The sequence below is a fragment of the Caretta caretta genome, chromosome 3 (genome assembly GCF_965140235.1).
Source record: "Caretta caretta isolate rCarCar2 chromosome 3, rCarCar1.hap1, whole genome shotgun sequence".
NCBI classification, from domain to species: Eukaryota; Metazoa; Chordata; order Testudines; family Cheloniidae; genus Caretta; species Caretta caretta.
In genome coordinates, this window is record NC_134208.1 from 116,455,518 (window position 1) to 116,480,462 (window position 24,945).

General features: G+C 41.7%; 1 protein-coding gene and 1 long non-coding RNA gene across 14 annotated transcripts in view; one reads left to right on the top strand and one right to left on the bottom strand.

The window, feature by feature from the left end:
- SYNE1 (spectrin repeat containing nuclear envelope protein 1) overlaps positions 1-24,945 on the bottom strand; it is a 499,708-nt gene that overhangs the window by 226,087 nt on the left and 248,676 nt on the right. For 12 of the 13 annotated variants that reach the window (XM_075126812.1, XM_075126813.1, XM_075126819.1 and 9 more), the window contains 9 exons: positions 24,199-24,555; positions 17,984-18,120; positions 11,833-12,010; positions 9,585-9,767; positions 7,405-7,548; positions 6,900-7,055; positions 3,556-3,720; positions 2,010-2,182; positions 1,067-1,220 (listed from right to left, as the gene is read on the bottom strand). In XM_075126812.1, the coding sequence (XP_074982913.1) occupies positions 1,067-1,220; positions 2,010-2,182; positions 3,556-3,720; positions 6,900-7,055; positions 7,405-7,548; positions 9,585-9,767; positions 11,833-12,010; positions 17,984-18,120; positions 24,199-24,555 (1,647 nt within the window). The remainder of the gene's footprint in view (positions 1-1,066; positions 1,221-2,009; positions 2,183-3,555; positions 3,721-6,899; positions 7,056-7,404; positions 7,549-9,584; positions 9,768-11,832; positions 12,011-17,983; positions 18,121-24,198; positions 24,556-24,945) is intronic. The other variant, XM_075126818.1, reaches the window with a different exon arrangement.
- The window catches only part of LOC125634047 (uncharacterized), a 69,575-nt gene continuing 63,883 nt past the window's right edge, over positions 19,254-24,945 (top strand). The window contains exons 1-2 of the long non-coding RNA XR_007355773.2: positions 19,254-19,330; positions 19,465-19,645. This is a non-coding gene — a long non-coding RNA (uncharacterized LOC125634047). The remainder of the gene's footprint in view (positions 19,331-19,464; positions 19,646-24,945) is intronic.

Here is a 24,945-nt window from a genome sequence, read left to right on the forward strand (position 1 = left end):
GTTTGTTGCTTACTTATATTGCTCTTACAGATTCTCTTCTCAATAGGTCTGCACAGGCCTAAGTGACAGTGGAATTTTGCCCACTGAATTTATATGGTTCAAGTTCCTCCAAGTGCAAGACTAATTTCTTCCACCTTGCTATTTCTCTCATAAACACATAGCAGTGTATGCATTAGGGAAAAAAAAATCCAAAGCCAGAGATACCTATCAAAATAGAACTCCACTGCACATACCCCTCTCTCCCTGGGGAGAGGATGAAAGCGGGAATGAATCACAGCCAGATTGTAGCCACATTGCTTAATGCACTACTCAAAAGCACTCAGATATTAAAGTGGTAAAGGATGTGCATGTGTGTAAGAAACTACCTCGCATAAGACTTCACTGGAGAAATAACAGCAATAATGACATTGCATGGCAATTAATAACCACCTGGATTAAGCTCCTGAGGCTTCACTTTGGGCCCTTAACTCCTTGTTATTTACTTATATCAATTTACTATTTACTATTATCAAATGTCTGACTCAAAACACATTATTACTTAACTAAATGCAGCGTATGACTATAATGCAGAATGGGACTGATTCACTGTTGCCCAGCACTCTGTGTAGTTATATACACCAGCACAGAAACAATGCTGTGAAGTAAAACATGTCCATTCTAATGTCGTAGCATATTGTGCCATTTTGAACAAGAATATGAGAGAATTATGAGAATATAAACTTGAAGAAGATTTATCTCTAAGGCTTTTTTTTAAGTCAGTTGGCCAAAATTTGAACTTCACCCTACCATGGAGAGATTTCCTGTCTAGTATGGTTTGTAGTACTGTTCCTCCCCCCAGCAGTTAATGGCTGCAGCAGCAGAATTTAATGAGGAAACAGGACTTCAATCTGAACAGCTATCTGCCTGATTTCTAGTGCATACACCAGGGCAGAAGCTAAGTATCAAACAGTTGTATCTGTCTGTTTAGACATCATGGTAATATTTATTCCATTATAACATACAATAAAACTATTACTCATACCACCACGGAGGATTTTTCTTAAGATTATAGTAACAGTAAACAAACCTTTGCTTTACTGAGGACAGCTGTTTTTTCCCTCAGCTCTGCACACTGTCTCTCAGAAGCATTCATGCTCGCTTCCACTTTGTCCATCCAGCTGGAAAATTTACGAACATCATCCTGGTAACTTGTCCATTTGGACAGCGCTCCTTCCAGCTGACTACAATTTAAAAATACATATCAGTTGATATTCAGTATCTCATATTATTCTAGCAATTAGATAAGGCAATAAACAGTCATTCAAGTTTTAGGTTTGTTAGGGGGACAGAATGAAAGGAGACATGTAATATGCTGAACTGCCCTATGAAAAGTGCTACAGATCTTGGCTGGCTAATATATAGAAGGGTACCAATATTGAGGCTACTTGCCCACATCTGAAAAGGGACAGTAAAGGACATTAGTGGTGGATACAGGATGCTTGCAGTCCCAGCATCTCCCTCAACCATGTGTGCACTAGCTCTAGTAAATATATGGGTAAAGCATGGTATAAAGGAATAGAATCTATAAGACTTGACTCCAAGTGCCATACTTTATATCTCATCATACATTAGGGAGCAGATACTATCTACTGATAAATAGTCTTGATTGTTTGAAACTTGGAAATGTTTGTAATTAGTAATGCTCACCACATTTTTGTCCTATGACTACAGGGGTGTTAGCAGGCCACTTCACTTTGAATGGTCCCTTAGAATAGTGCTCACTACTTATGCTAAAATATCTGCTCCACCTTGCATTTAGCTGTGACACACACTCAGTACCTTTCCCAGACCTGAAGAAGAACTCTGTGAAGCTTGAAAGGTTGTCTCTCTCACCAACAGAAGTTGGTCCAATGGAAGATATTACCTCGCCCACCTTGCCTGTCTCGTAATCATATGACTTCTGGAGATAATACTAATATTTTCAACTGTGTTGTCTCCCGTTACCATTCCCCACTCACATCTCTTTTTACCTTTTACAGTGAATGCAAGAGGACAAGAGAGAAGCCCACGTTTCCTTAAGTGTCTGTAACTGTTGTTCAATGACAGGCACTCCTTCCGGAGAAGTGTTTTGCAGAACAGATTCTCCTCTTGTCAGCATCATTTTCATCTGGATTTCCTTCTCCTGCTTCACTGATAACAGTCTCTAGAAAGCAAACAGACCTTGTTCTAGCCTCATTGTTGTGACATGTATGTAGTCCTTCTCCCAAAAAGAGAGGAAATGATTAATAAATGTTACTAGAAAAGAAGCTGCTACACTACACCTTGAATGGATTGTACAAGCTGTTTATTGGGAGGGTGGGCTTGACAGCTGGGTCTCCCTAGTAAAAGAGGCCTTTCAAAGGAAGGGTTTGGGCCATAAGAGAAACCCTAGCACTCAGGGAGAGAGAGAGTTTTCCTGGAATCTGGGCAGAAAGGGCTTTGTTCTACAGATTTCCAAGCTGAACACTATAGAGAAAAAGAGAGTGGGAACTAGAACTCCCACTGTCTCTATAGTGATCCATGGAGAACTGGAGATATTTTGTGGTGAAAGAGCCCTTCTGCTCTGGTGCTGAAATAAAACTCTGTTTAAGACCTACCTACAACACTGCGGTGCCTCGACTTTTGAAACCCGGTGACCCCAGTATTGCCAGCTCTCACAATTTTATCACATCTTTCAGCATTTGCTGTTTTTCTTAAAACCCAGCTCCTGGAGTTGTGTACGTATGGGATTTTCAGCTTTCATTAAAAATAAAAAGTAACTGTCTAGCTCTTATGGTTGTGCAGAAAAATCAGAAAACGTGAACCCGCCTCAAAACAGAAAGCAAATGAAAAGAATGCTAAATTTATGATTTGATTAAAAATCATGAGATTTCAACTCTCATAATTTTTGGGGCCTGACTCAGGATTTTTAAATGCTGGAGATTGACAATGCTGGGGATGCCCAATGTTACCGACAATAACGTAAACATGATCATCCACCACCTTTTCTTCTTTTTTTTTTTTTGGTAGAGCATTGCAACGTTTTCTGTATAGTGATATCAGTTGGCATATTCTCTCTAAGCGCAATACTCCCCCCCAACCGTGGTGTTGCAGTGTAACACCCTCAATGCAAGATTCTATCTGAGAGGCACAATCTACCCCTAAATGAGCAATGCATTAGTTACTACAAACAAATAAACTACATTAACGGAATGTGATAGTTATACAATACAGCACTTAAGTCACTTGTAACATTTGACACAGTATGATTGTGTAACTAAAAACAATATCATACTTTCTCTATAGCCTTAGTTAACGACGTATCATCTTGAAATTTTTTTCTTCAATATTTACACCATTTTCCATGTCACAATGGTCCAGTATATCTTTATCTTATCCTTTTTACTCCAAAAGGCAACATTTTTCCAAATGTTTTTTTGAGGTAAATGAAAAATTGGTGTTTGAATTTTGCAAACTTACTTATAGTGGTCACTATTTCATAGCAACTGAAGTAATGTGTCCTGTGTGTGTCATCTTTGTAGCCATTTGTTAACATACCTCCAGCTTTAATATTCTGCTGTCTAGAACACTTTTGTCTGCTGTGGGGAGACAGTAAGATTCCAGCATATGTACTGTATCAGCCATCCAGTCCTGGAGTTCTTTTATGCCATGAGAGAACTGATGGTGCTCTGCGACAATCCTATCCATTCTGGAAACCTTCTCCTGAAATTCATATGGAAATTAACACTGCCAACCATTCCAGTGATTGTTACCGCTCAATATGCACTTAGAGCAGGTGGCTAAACTGTGTCTACCATATTTCATGCATATGTTGCATGCTCAAGTGCGTATACGTGCAGTTATCTGCTTTGCATGAGCGGTGCACGCACCATATGCATGTGCCAATTTTACAAGTACACTACATTTAGTCCCCCAAATTAGAAGATTTGGCTCTTCAAATGCTCCCTTTTTCAGTCTATGCAATGTATCAATAGATCTAAGTGTATAACAAATCAGTCAGTCTCGTAAAAAACTACATTAGCAAAACCATTTGAAGGACTTACTTATAAGTGAGAAATTTTTTTACATAAAGTAGCCATTTTCATTTACATTTTTTCAATTAATAGATTCCATGGTCAGAAGGGACCGCTGTGATAATCTTGTCTACTCACCTGTGTAACACATGCCACAGAACTTCCCCCAAATAATTATCAGAGCAGACTTTTTAGAAAAACATCCACCCTTGATTTAAAAATCGTCAGTGGTGGGGAATCTATAATAAGAACTGGTAAATTGTTCCAATGGTCAATTATTCTCACCATTAAAAATGTATGGCTTAATTGCAGTCTAATTTGTCTACATGCAATTTTCAGTCATTGGATCATATTATTATACCTTTCTCAGCTAGATTGAAGAGCCCATTATTAAATATCTGTTCCCCATGCACATATCTAAGATTCTGATCAATTCACCCCTTAACTTTCTCTTTGTTAAGCTAATACATTGAGCTTTTAGAGTCTATCACTGTAAGGCATGTTTTCTAATCCTTTAATCATTCTCTGACTCTTCTCTGATCCCTCTCCAAATTATCAACATCCTTCTTGAATTGTGGACACCAGAACTGGACATAGTATTATGTCCAGCAGCAGTCACACAAGTGCCAAATACACAGGTAAAATAATCTCTCTACCTCTACTTGAGATTCCCCTGCTTAAGCTCTTTTGGCCAGAGCATCACATTTGGAGCTCATGTTCAAGTAATTATCTGCTCCCACCACAAAACTTTTTCACAGTTACTGCTTCCCAAGATAGAGTCCCCCATTCTGTAAGGATGGCCTATATTCTCTGTTTCTAATGAATAAATTTACATTTAGCCATATTAAAACATGTAATGTTTGCTTGTGCCCAGTTTACCAACTGACCAAAATCGCTTTGAATCAATGACCTATCTTCATTATTTCCCACTCCCCAAATTTTTGTGTCATCTGCAAACTTTATCAGGGATGATTTTATGTTTTCTTTTGGGTCACTGATAAAAATATTAAATAGCATAGGGCCAAGAGCTGGTCCCCGAGGGATCCACAGGAAACACAGCCCCTCTATGATAATTCCCCATTTACAATTACATTTTGAGACCTATTAGTTAGCCACTTCAATATATACTATATACAGAACTAAATACAAAGAATTATTAAAATAATATTAGATACTAGGGCTTAACTCCATAAAAATAGATATACTTCATAGTCTATCATCCTTCTAGAGGAGGGACATAAAACCTGACTTTGTGGACAGTAAATTCACCCCTTAATTTCAGTACTATCTTTAACTCAGCCCATTGGTCTATGTTCTGAAGTGTCATATGGCAGAGAGATTTTGAGTAGTTAATGGACCCCAAATGGCACATAATTTCTCATTTGCATTTGTCTCACTTCAGTTTCCAGCTATTGGTTTTTGTTAGGCCTATTTCCATTTTCTTACACCCTTTTCTTCCGCATATGGAGCTTGCCTTACCTTATCCATACCTTCATGGCCTCAGGACTGAATTATTTCAACACACTCCGTACAGGGCTGCCCCTGAAGATCACTTAGGAACTGCGGGCAGTACACAGTGTGAGCACACGCATCTCACAGCTCTGTGCAAGCACTGGTACCCTGCTGACGCTTTGGGTCCAGATCTTTGGGATTGCCCCGTATAAGAAGGTACATAGAGCCAGGGTGTGTGACATGCCACAAACTCCCAGTCTCTGATTTTAAGATATGCAAGGAATTCCATTAGTTTCAACTTGTGAGAATTTCCCCATACTCCTTTTCCCTTCCTTTGGTTTTTTTTTTTTATCATGAGGAGCATGATATGGCCCTATATACAATATTTTTGTATATTATATGACTATATGTTTCATATTTCTCTATTTGTGTACACTTAGTTGACAAATTAACAAACTAGTAATTATTAAAAATAGAAATGAGATACTTTATTAAATGGTCTCATATTAAATGGTCTCCAATAAAACACTTCTAATTCATAATTGTTTATATTACAGTAGTGCCTGCTTGATCTCCAACTGAGATCAAGGCCCCACCATGATAGGCATTGCAGGAGTGATATAGTCCTTGTTCTAAACAGCTTACAATTCAAATAGACAAGGAAGACAGAAGGTAAGAGGGGAAAGGGAGGCACACAGTGGTGAGCTGACTTGCCCAATGTCACACAGCATGTCAGTGGGAGAGATGGGAAAAAGATGCAGGTCTCCCAGCTTCAATCCAGTGCCCACTACAGAATGCTACCTCGCTCTGATAACTCAAAAGCCCCTAACAGCTAACAAATGCTTTTTAAAAATGCTGAAACCAATCTACCAACTTCTAGACACAGAAATTCATAATGGAGATATTAAGCTTTAATATGAGGACTGGTTAAGTATTAGCAACATTTCAGTATTGTGATTCTGTATAAAATATCCCCAAGTTTTGAAAAATAATTACCGTACATGCTCCTGGAGATACTGATTATCAAACTAAATTATCCTAAATGTCATAAATCATGGCTTGCTTTTTTCATTCAAAACATCCAAATTTGTTTCATTTAAAACATAACTCCCCGCAAACTACCATTTTTTGCGGGGGGCAGGGGGGAGGGAAGGAATTATATCCCATGTATGTGGACTCTCAGTTTCTCTTCTCAGACCAGTGCATTGGAAAAAACAATTTGCGCAGTGTTCAATCAGGTAAACGATCCACACACACCTTTCCCCTCTATACCACAAGCCTCAGACATAGGATAGAGCAGACATACCATACAATACAGCAGCAGGACAGTTGCGATACTTCAGAATTCAACCATTCGTTTTCACTTGTCACATTCACAAGAACTGCTGGAAAGCGCACACAGTGGGGGTGCATTACCTTGGTTAGATTGCTTAGAGCTAGGTATTGAGAAGATAGCTGAGACACTCTGCGCATAAAGCTTTTGCTGGCAGCTTGCTCCTCCCACAGCTGCTGAGCTTTTTCTTTTAGCCTGTTGAGCTGAGGCTCGTGGCAGCTTATTTCCTCAAGGACAGACTGTAAAGCACAAGCATGTTACTATTAAGTGCGGGTGCAAAAGAGCAAGCAAAAAAGAAAGGAAGCAGCCCTGTTAACATGGAAATTCATGCCCTGGCCATCAGCAAGCATCTTAAAAAAAGGCAACAGTTGATCATTTTGTGCATGATACAGACACAGAAAGGAAACAACACATGTCATCAAGAAGTGCTGAGACACAAAATCTGCCTGAAGATTGAAGTAAGCCCCAAAACTGGATGCGGCCTTTAGCTGGAGATCAGGGTGCCAGCATGATCAAGCATTTATTAGGAATTCATGACACAGGAAACCAGGCTAGGGATGGCTGGATGTGTTTTTAGGCCCTTATCACCTGTAACTTTTGTTGTTCTTTCCTCTTTGCAGGGAGGTCATGCAGTCGACTACTGCTTTCTTGCATCATCTTCTCAGTTGTGTTCAGCCAGTCCTGGAGAGGCTCAGCACTTGCTTCAAAGTCCTTCATCTGGATCTTTAAGTTCTGTGGAGACGTGATGTGCACATTTAAAAAAAAAAGTCAGTGCATGACTAAGTTTGCTGCAATGTTATTATGCAAACTATAACCCAAACCCAGAGGTATGCATACACAGGTATGCTAAGGTGTGAAGGGTTCATTTCAGCTCTGCTTTCTCTCCAACCCTGCACAAATGATCAGGAGGAAGGCTAAGTTTGGGATCCAGAGTGGGGAAAATGATTTTAAAAAGGACATCTTCACAGCCAAGAGCTTAGCTGAACCATTACTTTCTGATTGTAATTTGCTTTACTTTCAAGTCCTTACAAATAAGCCTTTAAAAGCCCTTGCTGACTGCATATTTTTCCTGTGGACTCCTTCCATTGGCTGAGAGGAGAATATCTAAAACAATCAATGTGGATGAAAAAGCTCTAACCAGCATAATTCAAGTAGTTTAGTTTTCTCTATTTTTTTTTTTGACTAATTTTCTTTTCATTCACTTCAGAATGAAAGATTTAGGATATGGGACTGAAACTTCTGGGTTTAGAAGGATTAATCCCCGTCCATGTGAGAACAGCACAGGATGCGTCCACTGTACTGCGTGACATCTCCCCACACATCCACTCTGAGACAAAGAAGGCCTAAATCATTGTCTTTGGTGCTGATTTACAAGAGGTGAGGATCTGGCCCAAAGAGTTTCCTACATTTCCTGTCAATGCAATTTAAAACTGACCTAAAAGATATTTTCTGTCTCAACTAGAAGTTAGGGGCTTGAAACTGGAATCACTGGGAGAGATTTTATGGCCTATGTTATGATCATCCAGTTTTAAGTTCTGTGTCATGGCCCCTTCTGGACTTGAAGTATACTGTGTTAGAAAAGAAACATCTTTCATAGAATCATAAAATACCAGGGTTGGAAGGGACCTCAGGAGGTCATCTAGTCCAACCCCCTGCTCAAAGCAGGGCCAATCCCCAATTTTTGCCCCAGATCACCAAACGGCCCCACAAGGATTGAACTCACAACCCTGGGTTTAGCAGGCCAATGCTCAAATCACTGAGCTATCCTTCCCCAGGATAAAAACTATGCTACTTGAATAAGACCTTTTGAAAGGCGCAGACTACTGTGGTGTCACATTGTATCTATGATTAAAATATTTGCTTGGGTAAATCTTAATTACGTTTCAGTGGGACAAACTTGGTCTAGTGATTGCATGAAGGCCCAGATTCTGATAGCAAGGTACTACTAAACACGAGTAAGACTATTTGAGCTGGCCCATTTAAATCAGTCAAACTACTCATGGAGCAAGGGTATCAGAGTCTTGCACTAAAACAATGTATTTTCATGCACCTTAGCTATTTGGTGTATTGGATGAAGCTCCAACTGCTGAGGTTGAGTCAGATTCCACATCCTCTATCTTGACTAGCACATCACTATGTGAGCTATGATATTTAAATTAATGGGATGACTTGTTTGGTAAAGAACTACTCAATAGGAGAAAGGGTGACAGAATCTGACCCTCTGAGCTTAGCCATTTTCCAGTTGCATCATTTAGGGGCACTTAGAACTAGTCATCATAGAGCCATAGATTCCAAGGCCAGAAGGGAGAACCACATTATCTAGTCTGACATACTGTCTATCACAGGCCACTACCACCACCCAGCATCTGTACACTAAATCTCAACCAAAATTAGGCCAAAATATTACAGCCCACAGGAGATTAAACTATTATATGTGATAGGCAGAGAATAGGAGGGACCGAGACACAATAAAACCCACTTAAACCCAGCAAGTGACCCACACTCCATGCTGTTGAGAAAGGCGACTCCCCCATGCCCCACAAGCCACTGCCAATGTGACCTAGGGAAAAATTCCTTCCTGATGTCACATATGGGTGATCAATTAGACCCTGAGCACATGAGCAAAGAACCAGACAGCAAAGCTGACCTTCCTCAGTAACAAGAAATGTAAAGCACTCAGTCTATCAAGATGCATGTAATCAGAAAAGAAAAGAAAAGAAAAGAAAAGGTTTCTATTCAATCCATTTCCTGTTTGACTGGCTCCATACCTCCAAAGCAGATTCCTTCTGGTGCAGGGTGGAGAGAAAATTTTTCCAGTCTTCTTTAGCAGTAACAACTTTGGCCTGGATAACGTTAGCCTTTTCTTGGGGCAGAATAGTGCTCAGCAATTCTCCCTTGAACACCACAATGTTTAGTTTACGCTGGCCATTTTCACTTTCAGATAAGGATTCCTTGGCAAAAGAAATTAGCCAATTAGATAGATAATGTTATAGATAATGTGCAGAAAGAGTTTTCACAATCACACCAACTCATGTTTGTTTAAATGCATTCCACTTTATACCCAGTAAAAATCAGAGGCTTTAGGGACAGCAACAACCTAGACCAGAGGTACCACGAGCCTAAACGAAAGGGATACTAACAAGCTCGGACTGTGTGAGAATTCATAAAATGACCCATTCTTTACTGGGATAGGATACCGCTTTGAAAATCTCAATGTGTTGCAAGAAGCAATACTAGGGATTCAGTAGGCGGCAGGTAGACTTTGCTCAGAGTAGATATTGAACGAATACCCAGGCATGGTGGTCTGAGTTACTTTGCTACTGGAGAGATCATCTTTGAGATGACACATACAGTGTAACTCACTTGGAATCTTCAATAACCACATAGGCCACATAACCCTGCTATTCGGGACAAACGCTAATTGTGGTAGTTACATTCTCCTTAGTTACTTCCACAATTCAAGGTATTCTGCACTTCATGGAGCTATTGCATAATGTGGATATTTCAAATTCCACCTCAGAAGTACCTGTATTTCAGTTATGGGTGAAATTTCTGTGTATAATTGTAAAAGTATTTTGTGAATCTTTGGATTGAAAGGAAATATATAACTACAGATATTATGATGATGATGATCAGAATTGCCATAATATAAAGCTTCTGGTTCACAATTACCTTACCAAATTACTTCCAGATTAAGAAGTTATGGGCTTAATGCAAAAAATTAATGGGTGAAGTTCTGTGTTACACAGGAAGTCAGACTAGATGATCAGAATGGCCCCTTCTGTCTCCAAAATCTGTGAGTGAAAACCTAGCCCCACTGAGGTCAATGGAAGTTTTACATTATGAACCTATGAACGTTTACTGACATCAAACAGGCTAATGGATTCCTAACTGTTGGAGGGATTAAGGAATGAAAGTGAACGTGGTTTCTTGAGAAATGCCAGGAAGTATGAGCAGAAGTTCTTTTATGTAGAATGTGTATACTGTGCATAGCAATCATGAATTTATGCAGAAGGTGAGCAAATGGTTATTTTAATCATGCAAGGTTTTCATGATGAATAAAAATTGCTTGTCACTGCTCGAATGACAAATGGGCTGACATTTCTGTTATTCCCAAACATCATTACCAGAAACAGCCAAATAATTTTCTCCTAAAGTGGGATTCCTTCGATGAAAAAGTGGAGACATTAATCCAACAGTAAGCAAAATTTTAAGTACAATTCCAAGGGGAAAATTATCTCTTTTGGGACTTGGAATCTGCAGATAAACTATTGAAGAAGGATTAGTATTACCTTTAACTGAAAAATATACAATTGCCTGCTGGCATGTTTGTGGTCCCTTTACTTACATTATAAAGATTATATTCGTACATGATGAAAAGTTTGCAGAAACTATTACTTTGAAATAGTTTCAGGTACCACATAATGGTCTTGCCTTCCATTTTGTGTTGTTGTTTTACAAACATTTTCCTATTTTTAAAACATATGTTTCCTCTGTGTCACTGTGTGAAAGACCCAGATGGATGGAGGAAACTGACTATGAGTAGGTCTAAATTTAATCGCACAGTGTGACTGTGGCTCAAGCTGACATACCTGAGCTAACATTAATTTAGCTGGCTTGGGTCCCCAAATGGTGAAGCTCTGGCAGAATGGGTTTCTGCGCAGGCTGAACAAGCCTATCCAAAACCCTGGATAGGTCACTCCTGCACTACTGAGATTTGAGCTAGCTAGAGTAAAGTTTGCTCAGGTCTGTGAGTTTGGGCTGTAATCACACCCTGTGTTTACAGTGTAGACATATCCTACAATGTGGAAAATAGTGAAAATGGCTATCCACAAAATAAACAAACCAAACAGAGAAAAAAAAATAATTCTCTAGTCCTTCTCACTTATAGTCATAATTAGTCTTGCTGTAACAACAGTAAACTAAAAATAGTAAGTAAACAAAATTCAGACCGATGTGTTGGTTTTAAGCTAATCATGTCCCTCTTAAATCAGTATCTGATTCTGGTGCAATTACCTGTATTTTCTGTAGACTTGTCAGTGCTTCATTGATATTTTGAGGCATGTCAAAACATTTGGCAGTGGTGATTTTTGAACTGACCAGCCACTGTTGGAAGTCCCTGAAAGCTGTCCGGAATCTCTGCTGCAAAACCTGCTCTTTATTCTGACAGCCCTTTGAAGCTTGTAGACAGAGGCTGAGTTTGTCATTTTACGGAGTTAAATGAAAACAGGGGGGGATGGGAGATTCAATTAGATACAATGAAATAGGCATTTCCACAGGTATTACACCAAGACTCATATTATATATACTTTGAGACTAAAAGCAACTGAACAATTTGTTTAGGGTTAGATTGTGTTCTTATCTTATATGGCCACGGGGGGAAAAAGCCACCACCTCCTGCAAAACCTAACAGGTCTAGAGTGCATACTTCCCACCACCAAAAGCAAGTAAGAGGGAGTGAGCAGAGCCTTGGCTCCACCCCCAAACTGCACTGGCCAGCAGAGCTGAGCCAAAGTGAGAGCGGCCAGGGAGGAGGGAGTAAAATGAGCAGGGAAAGAGCTGTTGCAACTTAATTCCTCCCAGGAAAAAAGGAAAAGCAGGGGAGGAATTGTGATGCTGAGTCACAGATTTTTCCCAGGGCTCATTCTGATGAGTAATACCCTTGCTAGAGCTGGGTGACTTTTTCCACATGAATAGTTTGTTCACCAAAAAAAAAATAATGAGATTGTGGTAGACTAGAACCTCTTCATGAATTCAACAGCAATTCACTAAGTAGTTTTGGCCACTCCCCCCCCCCAGAATTTAGGTACTGTTTACAAAATGGCCAGTGGTGATGCTTCAGCCATCCTTATAACTCTTAGCTAAGTGTTCAAGGCACTCACTTGGCATGTGGAAGACCCAAGTTCAATTCCCTCTGTGATGGGGGCCGTGTGTGTCAAGTTGGGGTGCCCCCGTCAGCCTATTGCTGGCTTGGTACACCCTGTCGTCAGGATTCCCTGTTATGTGGGTGATTTCGGCCAAGTGGGTCTCGGCCCTGACAGGGTCACTTAACCGACTAGTCCATGGTCTCTGAGCAGACAACAGAAACAAACAGCAGGGGGGACAGGCAACAGTACCTAGCAGCAATTGGGTTGCAGTCCCTGGGCAGGTACATAAACAGTCTAGGGCCCTGCAGCCCCCAGCACTTGGTGAATTAGCCTCCTGGGCACAGCAAAGCAGCAATCAGGCTGCAGCCCTGTGGTGGCGCAAAACCGACAGTCTGTAGGCCTTATTTCCCTCTGGGCTGGGACACAGAGCAGGCAGCAGCCACTTCAGCGGGTGGCGACTTGGCTTCCCTAGCAGTCTCTGCTGTTGGCAAGTCACCTGGAGCGTAGTCCAGGTCTTCAGGCTCTACCACCAGGAGCGTCGCAGGAACTGGAAGTGTACATCCTTCCTCCTCTGGCACCCACCCTGACTGAGCTGGACTGACTCCTTTTATCTGGCTTCTTCACCTGGAGCATGCACAGCAAGGGAAAGGGGGCATGGCCGCCTGGGCCCACAATGATTGGCACGCCCCCAGCGGCGAAGTGTGGGATTGGTACACCCCATCACACACCCTCCCCCTCAAGTCCAGATCAGACAGTTGCCCCCCGTCCTGTCCTCTCCTCCCTCCCTCCTACCCAGGAAAAGAAGTCAGCATTTGCGTGGGCTTGGCCCAGGTGGTGAAGTACCTCCAATTGGTAGGGTTGGAGGGCAAGGTACCATCTCATAATCCTGGCATTAGTTTTCTTTCCATAGAATGGAGACATCGCAGGGATGCATGACCTGTGAAAAGTTGGAAGGGATTCCCCAACAGGTAGTACCATAGGGCTTCAACAGCCCATTTCACAGCCAGTCCCTCTTTTTCTATTGTGGAGTAGCTTGTCTCATGATGGAATAACCTTCCACTCAGATAGAGCATCAGGTGCTCCTCCCCCTCATGCTCTTGCGACAGGACTGCTCCAAGGCCTACCTCTGAAGCACTGGTCTGGAGTATAAACCTTTTTGAAAAATCTGGGTGAAAAATGACTGGCTCCTGACTTAACCACCTCCTCAAGGTCTGGAAAGCGTATTCGCAGTCCCTAGACCACTGTACTCTCTTGGATTGAGTTTTTCATCAGGTCTGTTAGGGGTGCTGTTAATGTGGCAAACGCTGGAAGAAAACGTCTGTAGTAGCCGGCCAAGCTCAAAAACTGTCTCATCTGCCTCTTGGTCGTGGGGGTTGGACAGTCTCTCAGGGCTTAGACCTTATCCATGAGTGGGCACAGCTGCCCCACCCCACCGTGTATCCCAGATATGTTACCTCCTTTTGTTCTAGGTGACACTTGGAAAAGCCAGATTGATGGCCAAGCCCTCTAAGGGCTTGCAGCACCCCAGTGAGATGTCTAAGATGGTCATCCCAGCTGGTATTGTATATCACTATATCGTCGATATAGACCGCTGCATATTGCTCGTGTGGCCGCAGTAGCTGTTCCATAAGCCTCTGAAAGGTCACAGCGGCCCCATGTAGCCCAAATGGCATGGTCATAAATTGGAAGAGGCCGAACAGTATGGCAAAAGCTGTCTTCTCCTGGGAAGCAGGAGTCAGGGGAATTTGCCAGTATCTCTTTGTTAGATCGAGAGTAGATATGAGCTCGGCATTCCCCAACTGTTCCAGAATCTCTTCTACCCATAGCATAGGGTATGCATCAAAGCAGGAGATCGCATTTACTTTTTGAAAATCTATGCAGAACCTTGTGAACCAGTCTGGTTTTAGAACAGGACTTCTCCACTCACTATGGGACTCTTCCATGACCCCCAAGGCTAGCTTCACCTCAAGTTCTTCTTTGACGATCCCCCGCATCTTCCAGGGCAATGACCGGTGATGATCTCGCACCCTCTGTCCTGGGCTCGTAGCTATGTGATGGTATGCCATCTTTGCCCATCCGGGATGGGGTGATAGAACAGCTGGAAAGGACTGGGTCAGTCGTTGCAGTTGTTGTCATTGTTCTTCATTGAGCTCCTGCCCGATGACCATTGCTGTGTCGATGGGGGTGGGGGGTTCAATGCGTCTGGTCCTAATTCAGGGTCAGCCAGGTAAGGTGCAATTAGCATACCCTTCTGGGCCCTCCAGGCCTTTAGAGGTTGATGTGGTACACTCTAATATTGTGTCACCATCCTCGTAATCTACCAGTCTCACCCTTCGGACCACTTCAAATGGTCCCTGCCATTTGGCTAACAGTTTGGACTCAGATGAGGGGAGTAATAACAAGATACAATCACTGGGTTTGAAGGTCTGGAGATGGGTGCCCTGGGTGTATCTCTGTCTCAGATCTGTTAGGCTTTCATTAGATTATCGTGGGCAAACCCTCCGAGCCTCTTAAGGTACTCCCGCAGCTGTAACATATATGTAACTGACCCGGTAACTCGGGACTCTTGTTCCTCCCAGGTCTTGTGAAGGAGGTCCAGGATCCCCCTGGGTTGCCTCCCGAAAGACAGTTCAAATGGAGAGAACCCCTTAGACACTTGGGGTACCTCCCGTATTGTGAACGGCAAGTCAGGTAACAGTTTATCCCAATGTTGTGGGTCGTCCTCCACGAATTTACAGAGCATTGATTTCAAGGTCCCAGTAAAACTCTTGACTAAGCCATCGGTCCGGGGATGACAGACAGAAGTCTTCAGGGCCTGGATGTTTAGTAGCTTGCATAGCTTCGCCATGAGTCGATATGAAAAGTTGGCGCCCCAATCTGTCAGTATCTCTTTTGGTATCCCGACTTGGGCAAACATTTTCAAGAGTTCCTTTGCTATGACAGTTGCAGTCGCAGCCTCAGGGTATCAGGTTGCATAGTCTACCACCACCAATATGTAGCGGAACCCCGAGCCGCTCTTCTCGAAGGGCCCAATTAGGTCCATGCCTATCCTCTCATATGACACTCCTACCACTGGGTGGGGGATCGGGGCGCCTTGGGTATCCCTCTGGGACTGGGCCTTTGGCTCTCTGGGCAGTAGACACACAAGTCACTCTCTTCCCTATGGATGCCGGGCCAGAAAAACCTAAGGGCCACCTGGTGTGGGGTCTTCTCTCACCAACTGCAGCAGGTCACGCCAGAACTTACACGGCACCAGTGTTGGATCACTTCTTGCGTTTGCGGGTTCTTGGTCATCCAGTAAAGGTGTTCATCATGGACCTCAAAGCGCGGTCCCTGGGGTGTCTGTGGATTGGCATCCCCTTCCTCCTCGGTTGGGGTCAATTGCTCCCACACACGACTCAGGGTGGGGTCTTCTCTTTGTTGTCTCAGGAAGTCCCCATCAGTCATTCCCGCTTCACTTCCAGCATCTCCCCTCCTGCAGGGCGTGGTCCGGGGCCTTTTGCAGGGCAGGAGGGTCTCTCGTCTCGTCCTTCTTCTTCCTTCTGGCCTAGGAATCCCCTCACCCATGGCCACTAGTTTGTTTCTGCCAATGGACGGCGCACCCATTCTTGCAGGATCTCCCTAAACCAGGACCAGTCTTGACCACTGTTCCCCCTAAGCTGTGCGCGTGCACACAGATCTTAAACCCCGCACACATGGCGAAACACCGCGCGCACTCCGACTTCAGCGGCTTCTTTTTTTTTTTCCTTCGGTGGCGGCACAGAAGAAATTTTTTGCGCACACAGCCTCTTAAAAATTAGAGGGAACATTGGTCTTGACCTAGGACTGCGGGATATGCCACCTTTTTGTCCAGACCGATCCGGTATGTCTCCTTGAGACTGCTCACCGTTAGCTTTACCTTAGTGGTGGCGGATAGTTGTACATACCTGTGGATGTACTGAAGGTATATAGGACTTCTGTCCAGTCCAGCGACTTCACCAGATTGGCCCATATGAGAGTCTGGCTGCAACCCAAGTCAATAAGACTGGATACTGGAGTGCCACTGACCTGCATAGGGACTATCAGTTTTGGTGAGCATTTTTGCCAGGCCCGAGAACCTGCTACCCAGACCTGGCCATAATTGCAGTCCATGAAAGGTCAGTGCCATCTGAAATGTCCCTTCTGGCCACACTCATAACATCGTCCCTTCAATGTGTCGGCCTCGGAGCTCTGTGGCGCTGGCCCAAGCCTCCAGCTTCCCTTCCCTGTTTACCCCATCACCCTGTTGTCAGAATTCCCTGTTAAGTGGGTGATTTCATCCAAGTGGGTCTCGGGCCCCCAACAGGGGTCACTTAATGAACTAGTCCGTGGTCTCTGGACGGACAAAACAAAACAACCAGTCTGGAGCCCTGCAACCTCCCAGCTGGGCCAGCAGTGGCAGTTGGTGAATTAGCCCCCTGGACAGGGGAAAACATCAGTCAGTCTATGGCCCCTCGGTGGGGCAAAACAAACAAATAGTCTGTAGGACTTACTTCCCTCTGGGCTGGGACACAGAGCAGGCAGCAGCCTCCTCAGCAGGTGGCGGCTTGGCTTCCCAGCAGTCTCCGCCATCGGCAAGTCTTCTGGAGCGTAGTCAGGCTCTACCGCTAGAAGCACTGCAGGAACCAGCAATGTACGTCCTTCCTCCTCTGTTGCCCACCCCAACTGAGCTGTGCTGGCTCCTTTTATCTGGCTTCTCCACCTGGAGCATGTGCAGGAGAGGAAATGGGGCATGGCCACCTGGGCCCAAAATGATTGGTCTGCCCCCAGCAGCCCAGTGTGGAGTTGGTACACCCCGATACACCCTCTTCTGCCTGATGTGAAAAAGGGATGCGAACCTGGGTCTCCTACCCTGCAGGAGAGTGTCCTAGCCACTAGATTATGGGATATTCTCTCAATCTCTCCTGTGGAAACTTTCCCACTTCGTATAAACAATTAAATAATCATTGAAGCAGGGATTTGAATTCGATTCTCCCACATTTTTGGTGAGTGTCCAAATCACCAGGCTATAGAGTTATTTTCACTCTCTGTCTCTGACCCAATGACTATCTGTTGTCATTCACAGTGCCAATTCTTAACCATTCAAAGCTGAGTCTTATGACTCAATCAAGGCCTTAAAAAAATAATTGGCAATTTTTTCAACCTTTATTACCATCAAGTTTAAGGCAATCAGTAAATAATCCACTGTTTACTTGTGAATTTCTAACTTATGGTATCCTAGATCAAAATGTATATGTTACACACACAGAGTATTGTTTAACTTATATAAGATGAATGCTTACCTATTGTACTCTTTAATTAACCCTGAAACTTTTGCAGAATAGGTACTCAGATCCCTGGAAAATCTACAAAGGTCATTTAATTGAGTCTTGAACTCTTCTGTCATATTCTCTGCCTTTGTTAGAGCATCCACTGTTTCCTGGTGGGGGGGAAAAAGAACACTGTGAAAAGAACTGAAATTGTGACTGTTCAATACTGTTGTCAACTAATTTAGATGAGGTGTGCCTTACATTGTTTGTGCTGTGTTAAAGCGAGATTGTACTATTACTCAGAAAAATGGGATGTGTACCTTTTTCTCAGAGCTGTCACTTTTAAATAAACAAATTAATAAAATCAACACAGAATAATTTAAACGTTAAGATGGGCAAAATGTTTGGTACTTCTGCAAAGAAATACTGTCATATACAGTTCTTTTGTAAGATCTGGCCAATATTTTCAATTCTGGGTGCCTAAAAGAAGGCTCCCAAAATCAAATTTAGGCACCAAAACAGAACTTGCCTGATTTTCAAAGGTGCTGTGCACATCCTGTTTCCATTAACTTCCAATGGGATTTGCAGGTGTTTAGCACTTCTGGACAGTCAGCTTCTACTTAGGTGCCTAAATATGGATTTAGGAACCTAACTTTAAGTATCCATATTTGAACATTTTGGGTAAATTTTTCAAAAGCACATAAGCGAATTAGGAGCCTAGGCTCCATTTTAAAAATTCCTAAAAAGTCACTTCTGTAAACGGGACTTTGGACACGTTTGAAAATTTTACCCTTTGGCTAAAATTATTAGGGCTGAGAAAGTACTGGAATTAATCTGAAAATACTGACCTGAATTCCAAAGCAAATTTCAATTCAGCCATGTTCATTACCCAACCATGCTCATCTTCTGAAAATATTTTAGTGTTCAAGTTTTTCTGTGTGTGAATGCTTACGTAAATTCTGTTTTTTCTCAAATATTCTCCTAAAGCAAATTTCAAAGTCTACGTCTGACTTTAATAATTGCAATATATTTTTGTTGGTAAGTTGCCTAAACCACCCCATCAGAGAATAGAAACAATACTGTCCAATTTATGTAAATATGCATAAGCAGAATGTGTGATGAATGTGGGGTGTTTGGTCCAGGTTATTGATCTGTAACCCAAAAAGTGATAGATGCATTGGACTTTGAAAGGGAAGCAGAGTTTCACCACCTTAACCCACAGGCCACACACAGTGACAAGACTAATGATTACCATTCACTGAGAATGAACGCGGTGTCAAAGTACAATGTCACAGTGAGTAGTCTTAATGGCACTAGCCCGCTCTCCTGGTCAGGCTGGGGAGGAGTTTTTGAGAAACCCTCAGACTCACAGGGGAGAATGTAAGTGTGTTCTCCCTATAACTTTAGAGGAAAGTCTATCTAACTTAGCTAGTAATGAAGCCTAAACTTAGATGAGGCTAAATATGTCTGAAGGCTGTCTGCTGATTAAAAAAAAAATCTCTTTTTCTCTACAGTTTTGTTCCAACTGCTAAACCAAAATACTTTGGTTTAAAGAAGGCTGCTGACCATTTTATCACTAGCCACAAGTTGCCGAAGGGAAGAAATGCAGATGCATGAAACCCAGTCAAACCCGCAAGACGATAAGTAGTTACTGGTCTAAGAGTGAAAGAATCATGTGATTCCACCCCAACACAGGTAAGGGCAAGAGGCCTATTATGTGAGGGGTGCCCTGAGCGAGACCAGATATGGACAGAGGTGCAGGTACATTCACAATATTCTCAATGGGATATCTGTGAACCATCTGCAAACCAAGAATTACTGCTCAAGAAATTAGCAAGTAGTTTAAACTACAAAAAAAAAAAAATAATAATTTGACAGTTTTACAATCTATTTGTGGACAATTACAAAGATAGAAAAGGCACAGCTCTTTGAATAGGTTGTTTACTGGGCAATATTCACCAAGATGTAATAAAACTAAGAGGCTATTCAAAAGTCCAAATATATAGATCAGCAGTAAAAGATGTCAAATCTTTCATATATCTGCAAGACTCTAACAAGCCAATTGACTGGCTTGGTAGAACAGCATATGGACAATAGCCAAGCAACCTGCGGTGATAGCCTCCTTTCTAATCCCTTCTTACCAAAAACTCTATCTGGATGGTTGTGGGTGAGTAAATGAAGATTTTTACCCTGTAATGTACTGTAAATTAGGAAATTCAAATATATTACACATATTTTTAATAAAGGCTGAACTGTCAGGAAAAGCCTTCTAGATTTTAGAGAAAAGGAAAACCACAAAATCCTGTTATCTTAAAAAAAAAAAGTGGTTTGATCGCTCACCAGTACTTCAATGTAATATTAAGTTTAGTGAAACCTGTTTATAATTAACTTGGATACAGTGAAACTCAGCAGAATGACTGTCCAAAGGCATTTCAATATCGTGTGTGTACAAAACTACAGCTCTGATTATTCTGAAACTGTGAAAAACTGACTTCACCACAGGAAATTTCCACCATATCTTTAACTAACCTACACTATTTATGCCAACATTACTGGTTATATCTGCTCTGAGTCACTCAAACACCAGTAGATTCCACAGTTATTAAGACTGAAACTCCCAAATTGTCAATGATGTTCTAATACCAATATAATATTTGAATTAATTTATTTATTTACACACTGGTAATGTTGCTTAGAAATTAATGTAAGCTTATTTCTTTTAGCTATCATGCTACACTAAAATACGCAGAGGACATTTTCTAGCAGTAACAATTATGCCATCATAATACTGATTGCTTACATACAGGATTTCTCAAGTTCTACAGTGTAGGACTCACTATTCTGAAATGTCACAAGTACTTCTGAAAAAAGAATATTTACTACAAATGCCCTGCACTTAACAAATCCATGTTTGAAGGAGTTTTTATTTTCAATTAACCTACCACTACCACCACTGAAAGATCTTTATAATAGCATACTATAATTTCACACACAAGCTGTCCAAAATGCAGAAACCTGGGTTTTTTTTTAAAGTGCAGTTATGAACTGAAAGAGACTATACCAGTGGTTCTCAACCTATTTACCACTGTGGGCTACATATGCAGCTCTCTCTGTGTTATGTGGCCCACATCCACACAGTATATATATTACCTTTATGGCCCTGAGGATGTCACATGGGGCGTAACTGTGTGCTGACTGGGCCACAGGTTGAGAACCACTGAACAATAGATACCTACACTGTATATATTTAAATAAAGCCCGGCAGAGCCAACACTGCTCTGGCAGTGAAATGGATTTGATTCTGGATCATATATCAATAGAATTATTACATAAGTTCTAAATGTGGGATCTTTTATTATTGCTATTGCCTAAGGAACACAGCTTGACTTTGGGATACCAGAATGAGCTTACAAACACTAACAATTACGAAAGATATTTTAATTCTAAGCACACATGATAATCGAGTCAATGTAAGACAACAGAAATGGAATTGCTGTCATGTCTTTTTTATGGTCACAGTATAACTTCAAAGGAAGTCCAAAATGGCTGGATCATTATTAAAGTATAAGAATGCCCATAATGGGTCAGGCCAATGGTCCATCTAGCCCAGTACCCAGTCTTCCACCCGTGGTCAATGCCAGATGCTTCAGAGAGAATGAAAAGAACAGGTAATCATCAGGTGATCCATCCCCTGTCGTCCATTCCCAGCTTCTGGCAAACAGAGGCAAGGGGCACACAGAGCATGGAGTTTGAATCCCTGACAATCTTGGCTAATAGCCATTGATGGACCTATTCTCCATGAACTTACCCAGTTCTTTTTTGGCCATCACAACATCCCCTGGCAACAAGTTCCATTGCTTGACTGTGCATTGTGTAAAATAATACTTCCTTTTGTTTGTTTTAAACTGCTGTCTATTAATCTCATTGGGTGACCCCTGCTTCTTGTGTTACATGAAGGAGTAAATAACACTTCCTTATTCACTGTCTCCACACCAGCCATGATTGTATCGACCTCTACCATATCCCCCCCTTAGCCATCTCTAGTCCAAGCTGAAAAGTCCCAGTGTTTTTAATCTCTCCTCATATGGAAGCTGTTCCATACCTTTAATCATTTTTGTTGCCCTTCTCTGTACATTTTCCAATTCTAATATATCTTTTTTGAGATGGGGTGACTAGAACTGTATGCAATATTTAAAGTGTGGGCATACTATGGATTTATATAGAGGCATTATGGTATTTTCTGTCTTAATAGCTATCCCTTTCCTAAAGTTTCCTAACATTTTATCTTTTATGACTGCTGCTGCACATTGAGCTGATGTTTTCAGAGAACTATTTATCATGACTTCAAGATCTCTTTCCTGAGAGGTAACAGCTAATTTAGATCCCATCATTTCGTACGTATAGTTGGGATTATGTTTTCCAATGTGCATTATTTTGCATTTATCAACATTGAATTTCATCTGCCATCTTGTTGCCCACTCACCCAGTTTTGAGAGATCCCTTTGTAGCCCTTCGCAGTCCGCTTTGGGCTTAACTTAACCTTGAGTAGTTTTGTATTGTCTGCAAATTTTGCCACCTCAGTGTTTACTCTTTTTTCCAGATCATTTATGAATATGTTGAATAGGACTGATCCCAGTACAGACCCTTGGGGGACTTTTACTATTTACCTCTCTCCATTCAGAAAACTGACTATTTATTCCTACCCTTTGTCATCTGTCTTTTACCCAGTTCTGATCCATAAGAGGACCTTCCCTCTTATCCCATGACTGCTTACTTTGTTTAAGAGCCTTTGGTGTGGAACCTTGTCAAAGGCTTTCTGAAAGTCTAAGTACATTATATCCACTGGTTCTCCCTTGTCCACATTATTAATTTTCCTTAGGACTCCTAATTTTCAGTACACAGGTTCCTACTTTTTACTATAAATTAGATTACAAAGTAGAGGCATACTCAGTAAGACTTCTGTTTTTCTGCATTCTACATATTATTAGAAGTCAGCATATTTGTTATTAAAAAAGCAAGTATATTAGACAAGTACTACATTCAGCTACAATTTGCATACAGTATAAATATTAACAAGCAACATTTTGAAGTCTCTTGAGATTATAAGGAGTTTAATATTGGTTTTTAAGCACAGAATCTCTGGTAATTCCTGTAGGTGTGTTGGTAATAATACAAGGTTAAAAATAGTATGAGCCAAGGGGAATTTTGCATATTCATACCCATAATGTTTAAAGTGGTATTACAGCCTTATCAGACCTGCTGCTGTGTACTGAATGCTGCATACTGGTACTGTAAATCTGCATATCAGAGGAGAATTCTGTGAAAGGGGAACTACGTGAGAGGGAAGCAGGAGATGGAGATTAATAATCTCAGATTAAAGAAAGAACATCTCTGGGAGTTTTAGAACATTTCAGATCTTCAGTGAAGGAGTGACAGTGCAAGCATTACATGGCTCTCTCACTCTACTTGGACGGTTTTGGTGCAAAGCCAGCAGAAACTGAAACACTCTACAACCTTTTTTGGGGCATATATCATTCACAGTTATAATACTACAGGAATCTTTTTGCCTCCGCTGTGGAAGATCACCTCGGAGAGAAGTAAGAAGGTAAAAAGCGTTTCGATTGCCTCTCTCTGTCTTGAAGTAGTACTGCTGAGCTAGTTAAGAGAACAGTTAACCAGTAGATACTAGCTTCTAATTCCTCTTCTCTAAATATACGCCGACAGCTTATAATGCACAATGCCAAGATGTTCTGAGAAATGAGAAGAATAAATTGGCAAAAAGCAAGGATTAAATTCAAGGAAACATAATGCCTATGATGGCTAACTGACCTTACGGAAAACCACAACATTCAATACTCATTTCTACAATCATGTGCTTTTGTGGCTTGAAATACTGAGGGAGTTGGAAGGAAAACTCAAAACTAGCATTCACTGGTTTCTGCCTCTGCTGAAAGGCCCTGTTTTCAGTGTTGGGAGAGCTGAGAAACATGTATTATGCCTTGTACAATGGAGGCCAAAGAGAAATGTCTTCATTAAAACATTGCACACTGTGACTCCTTTTAAAAAAGTTTACAACGTCATTACTAGAGATTTCAGCTTTGAATTTTATATTTAAAAATGTATTTCAAAGCTTTCTGCTTTTCCTATGCCTATGTATTACAGTCACTTGCTGGTAAGAAGTTTTCTTCAACAGAGTACTTGTATATTTACAACCAAAAAAGGATTAGAGAAGCAGAAAGTGGCCTTACTTTTTCTTGGTGCCAGCATTCAATTATTTCTTTATCAGTTTGCTTGCCATCTAGGAGGGTCAGCTTTTGAGAGCAGGCTGCAAGAAGTGAGGTGAACTTTTGCAGGGCCTTTTCCAGCTGAGCAACCTGCGCTGTGAACTCCTGCTCCGACAAGGCCATTTGGCTAACTATATCCTCCAAGTTGTTTTGGGTTTGAAATATGCTCTCTTCCCACTGCTTCCAGTCCGAGCGCAGGGCCTGCATCTCTGCATCTAGCAGTTCACACCCACTGGGAGTTGTGTTCTGTTTCACTGCAGGAGCCAGTGTCTCAACTCTGCTTAGGCGGCTTGCACCAATCTGTCTGGAATCTATCAGCTCCTGCAATGGAACATTGCCATGGTAACTGAAAGTGCTGTGAGATTCACTACAGCTGGAAATCTGAACGCTTACAAATGGAGGGCAGCACATTCTACGGGGAAGTAACAGCCAGCATTTCGTGGTGAACAAAGCAGCAGTTTCAACAAAAACATTTTCACAATACCCACGCCATCTAAAAATGTAAATGAAAGGTTAAAATAAAATGAAAATAACAAAGCAGACAGAGTGCTTTAAACAGAGTGACTCTGAAGCTAGTATACTCAAACTTTCAGAAGACTAGAAGAAAAACAACTTTTCTTAGACAGTGCAAAGAAGCTTCTTTAGATTAAAATGGGAAACAACATATTCTCTTTAATACAATAAATGCAAGGGTGTAGCTGATCCCAATCG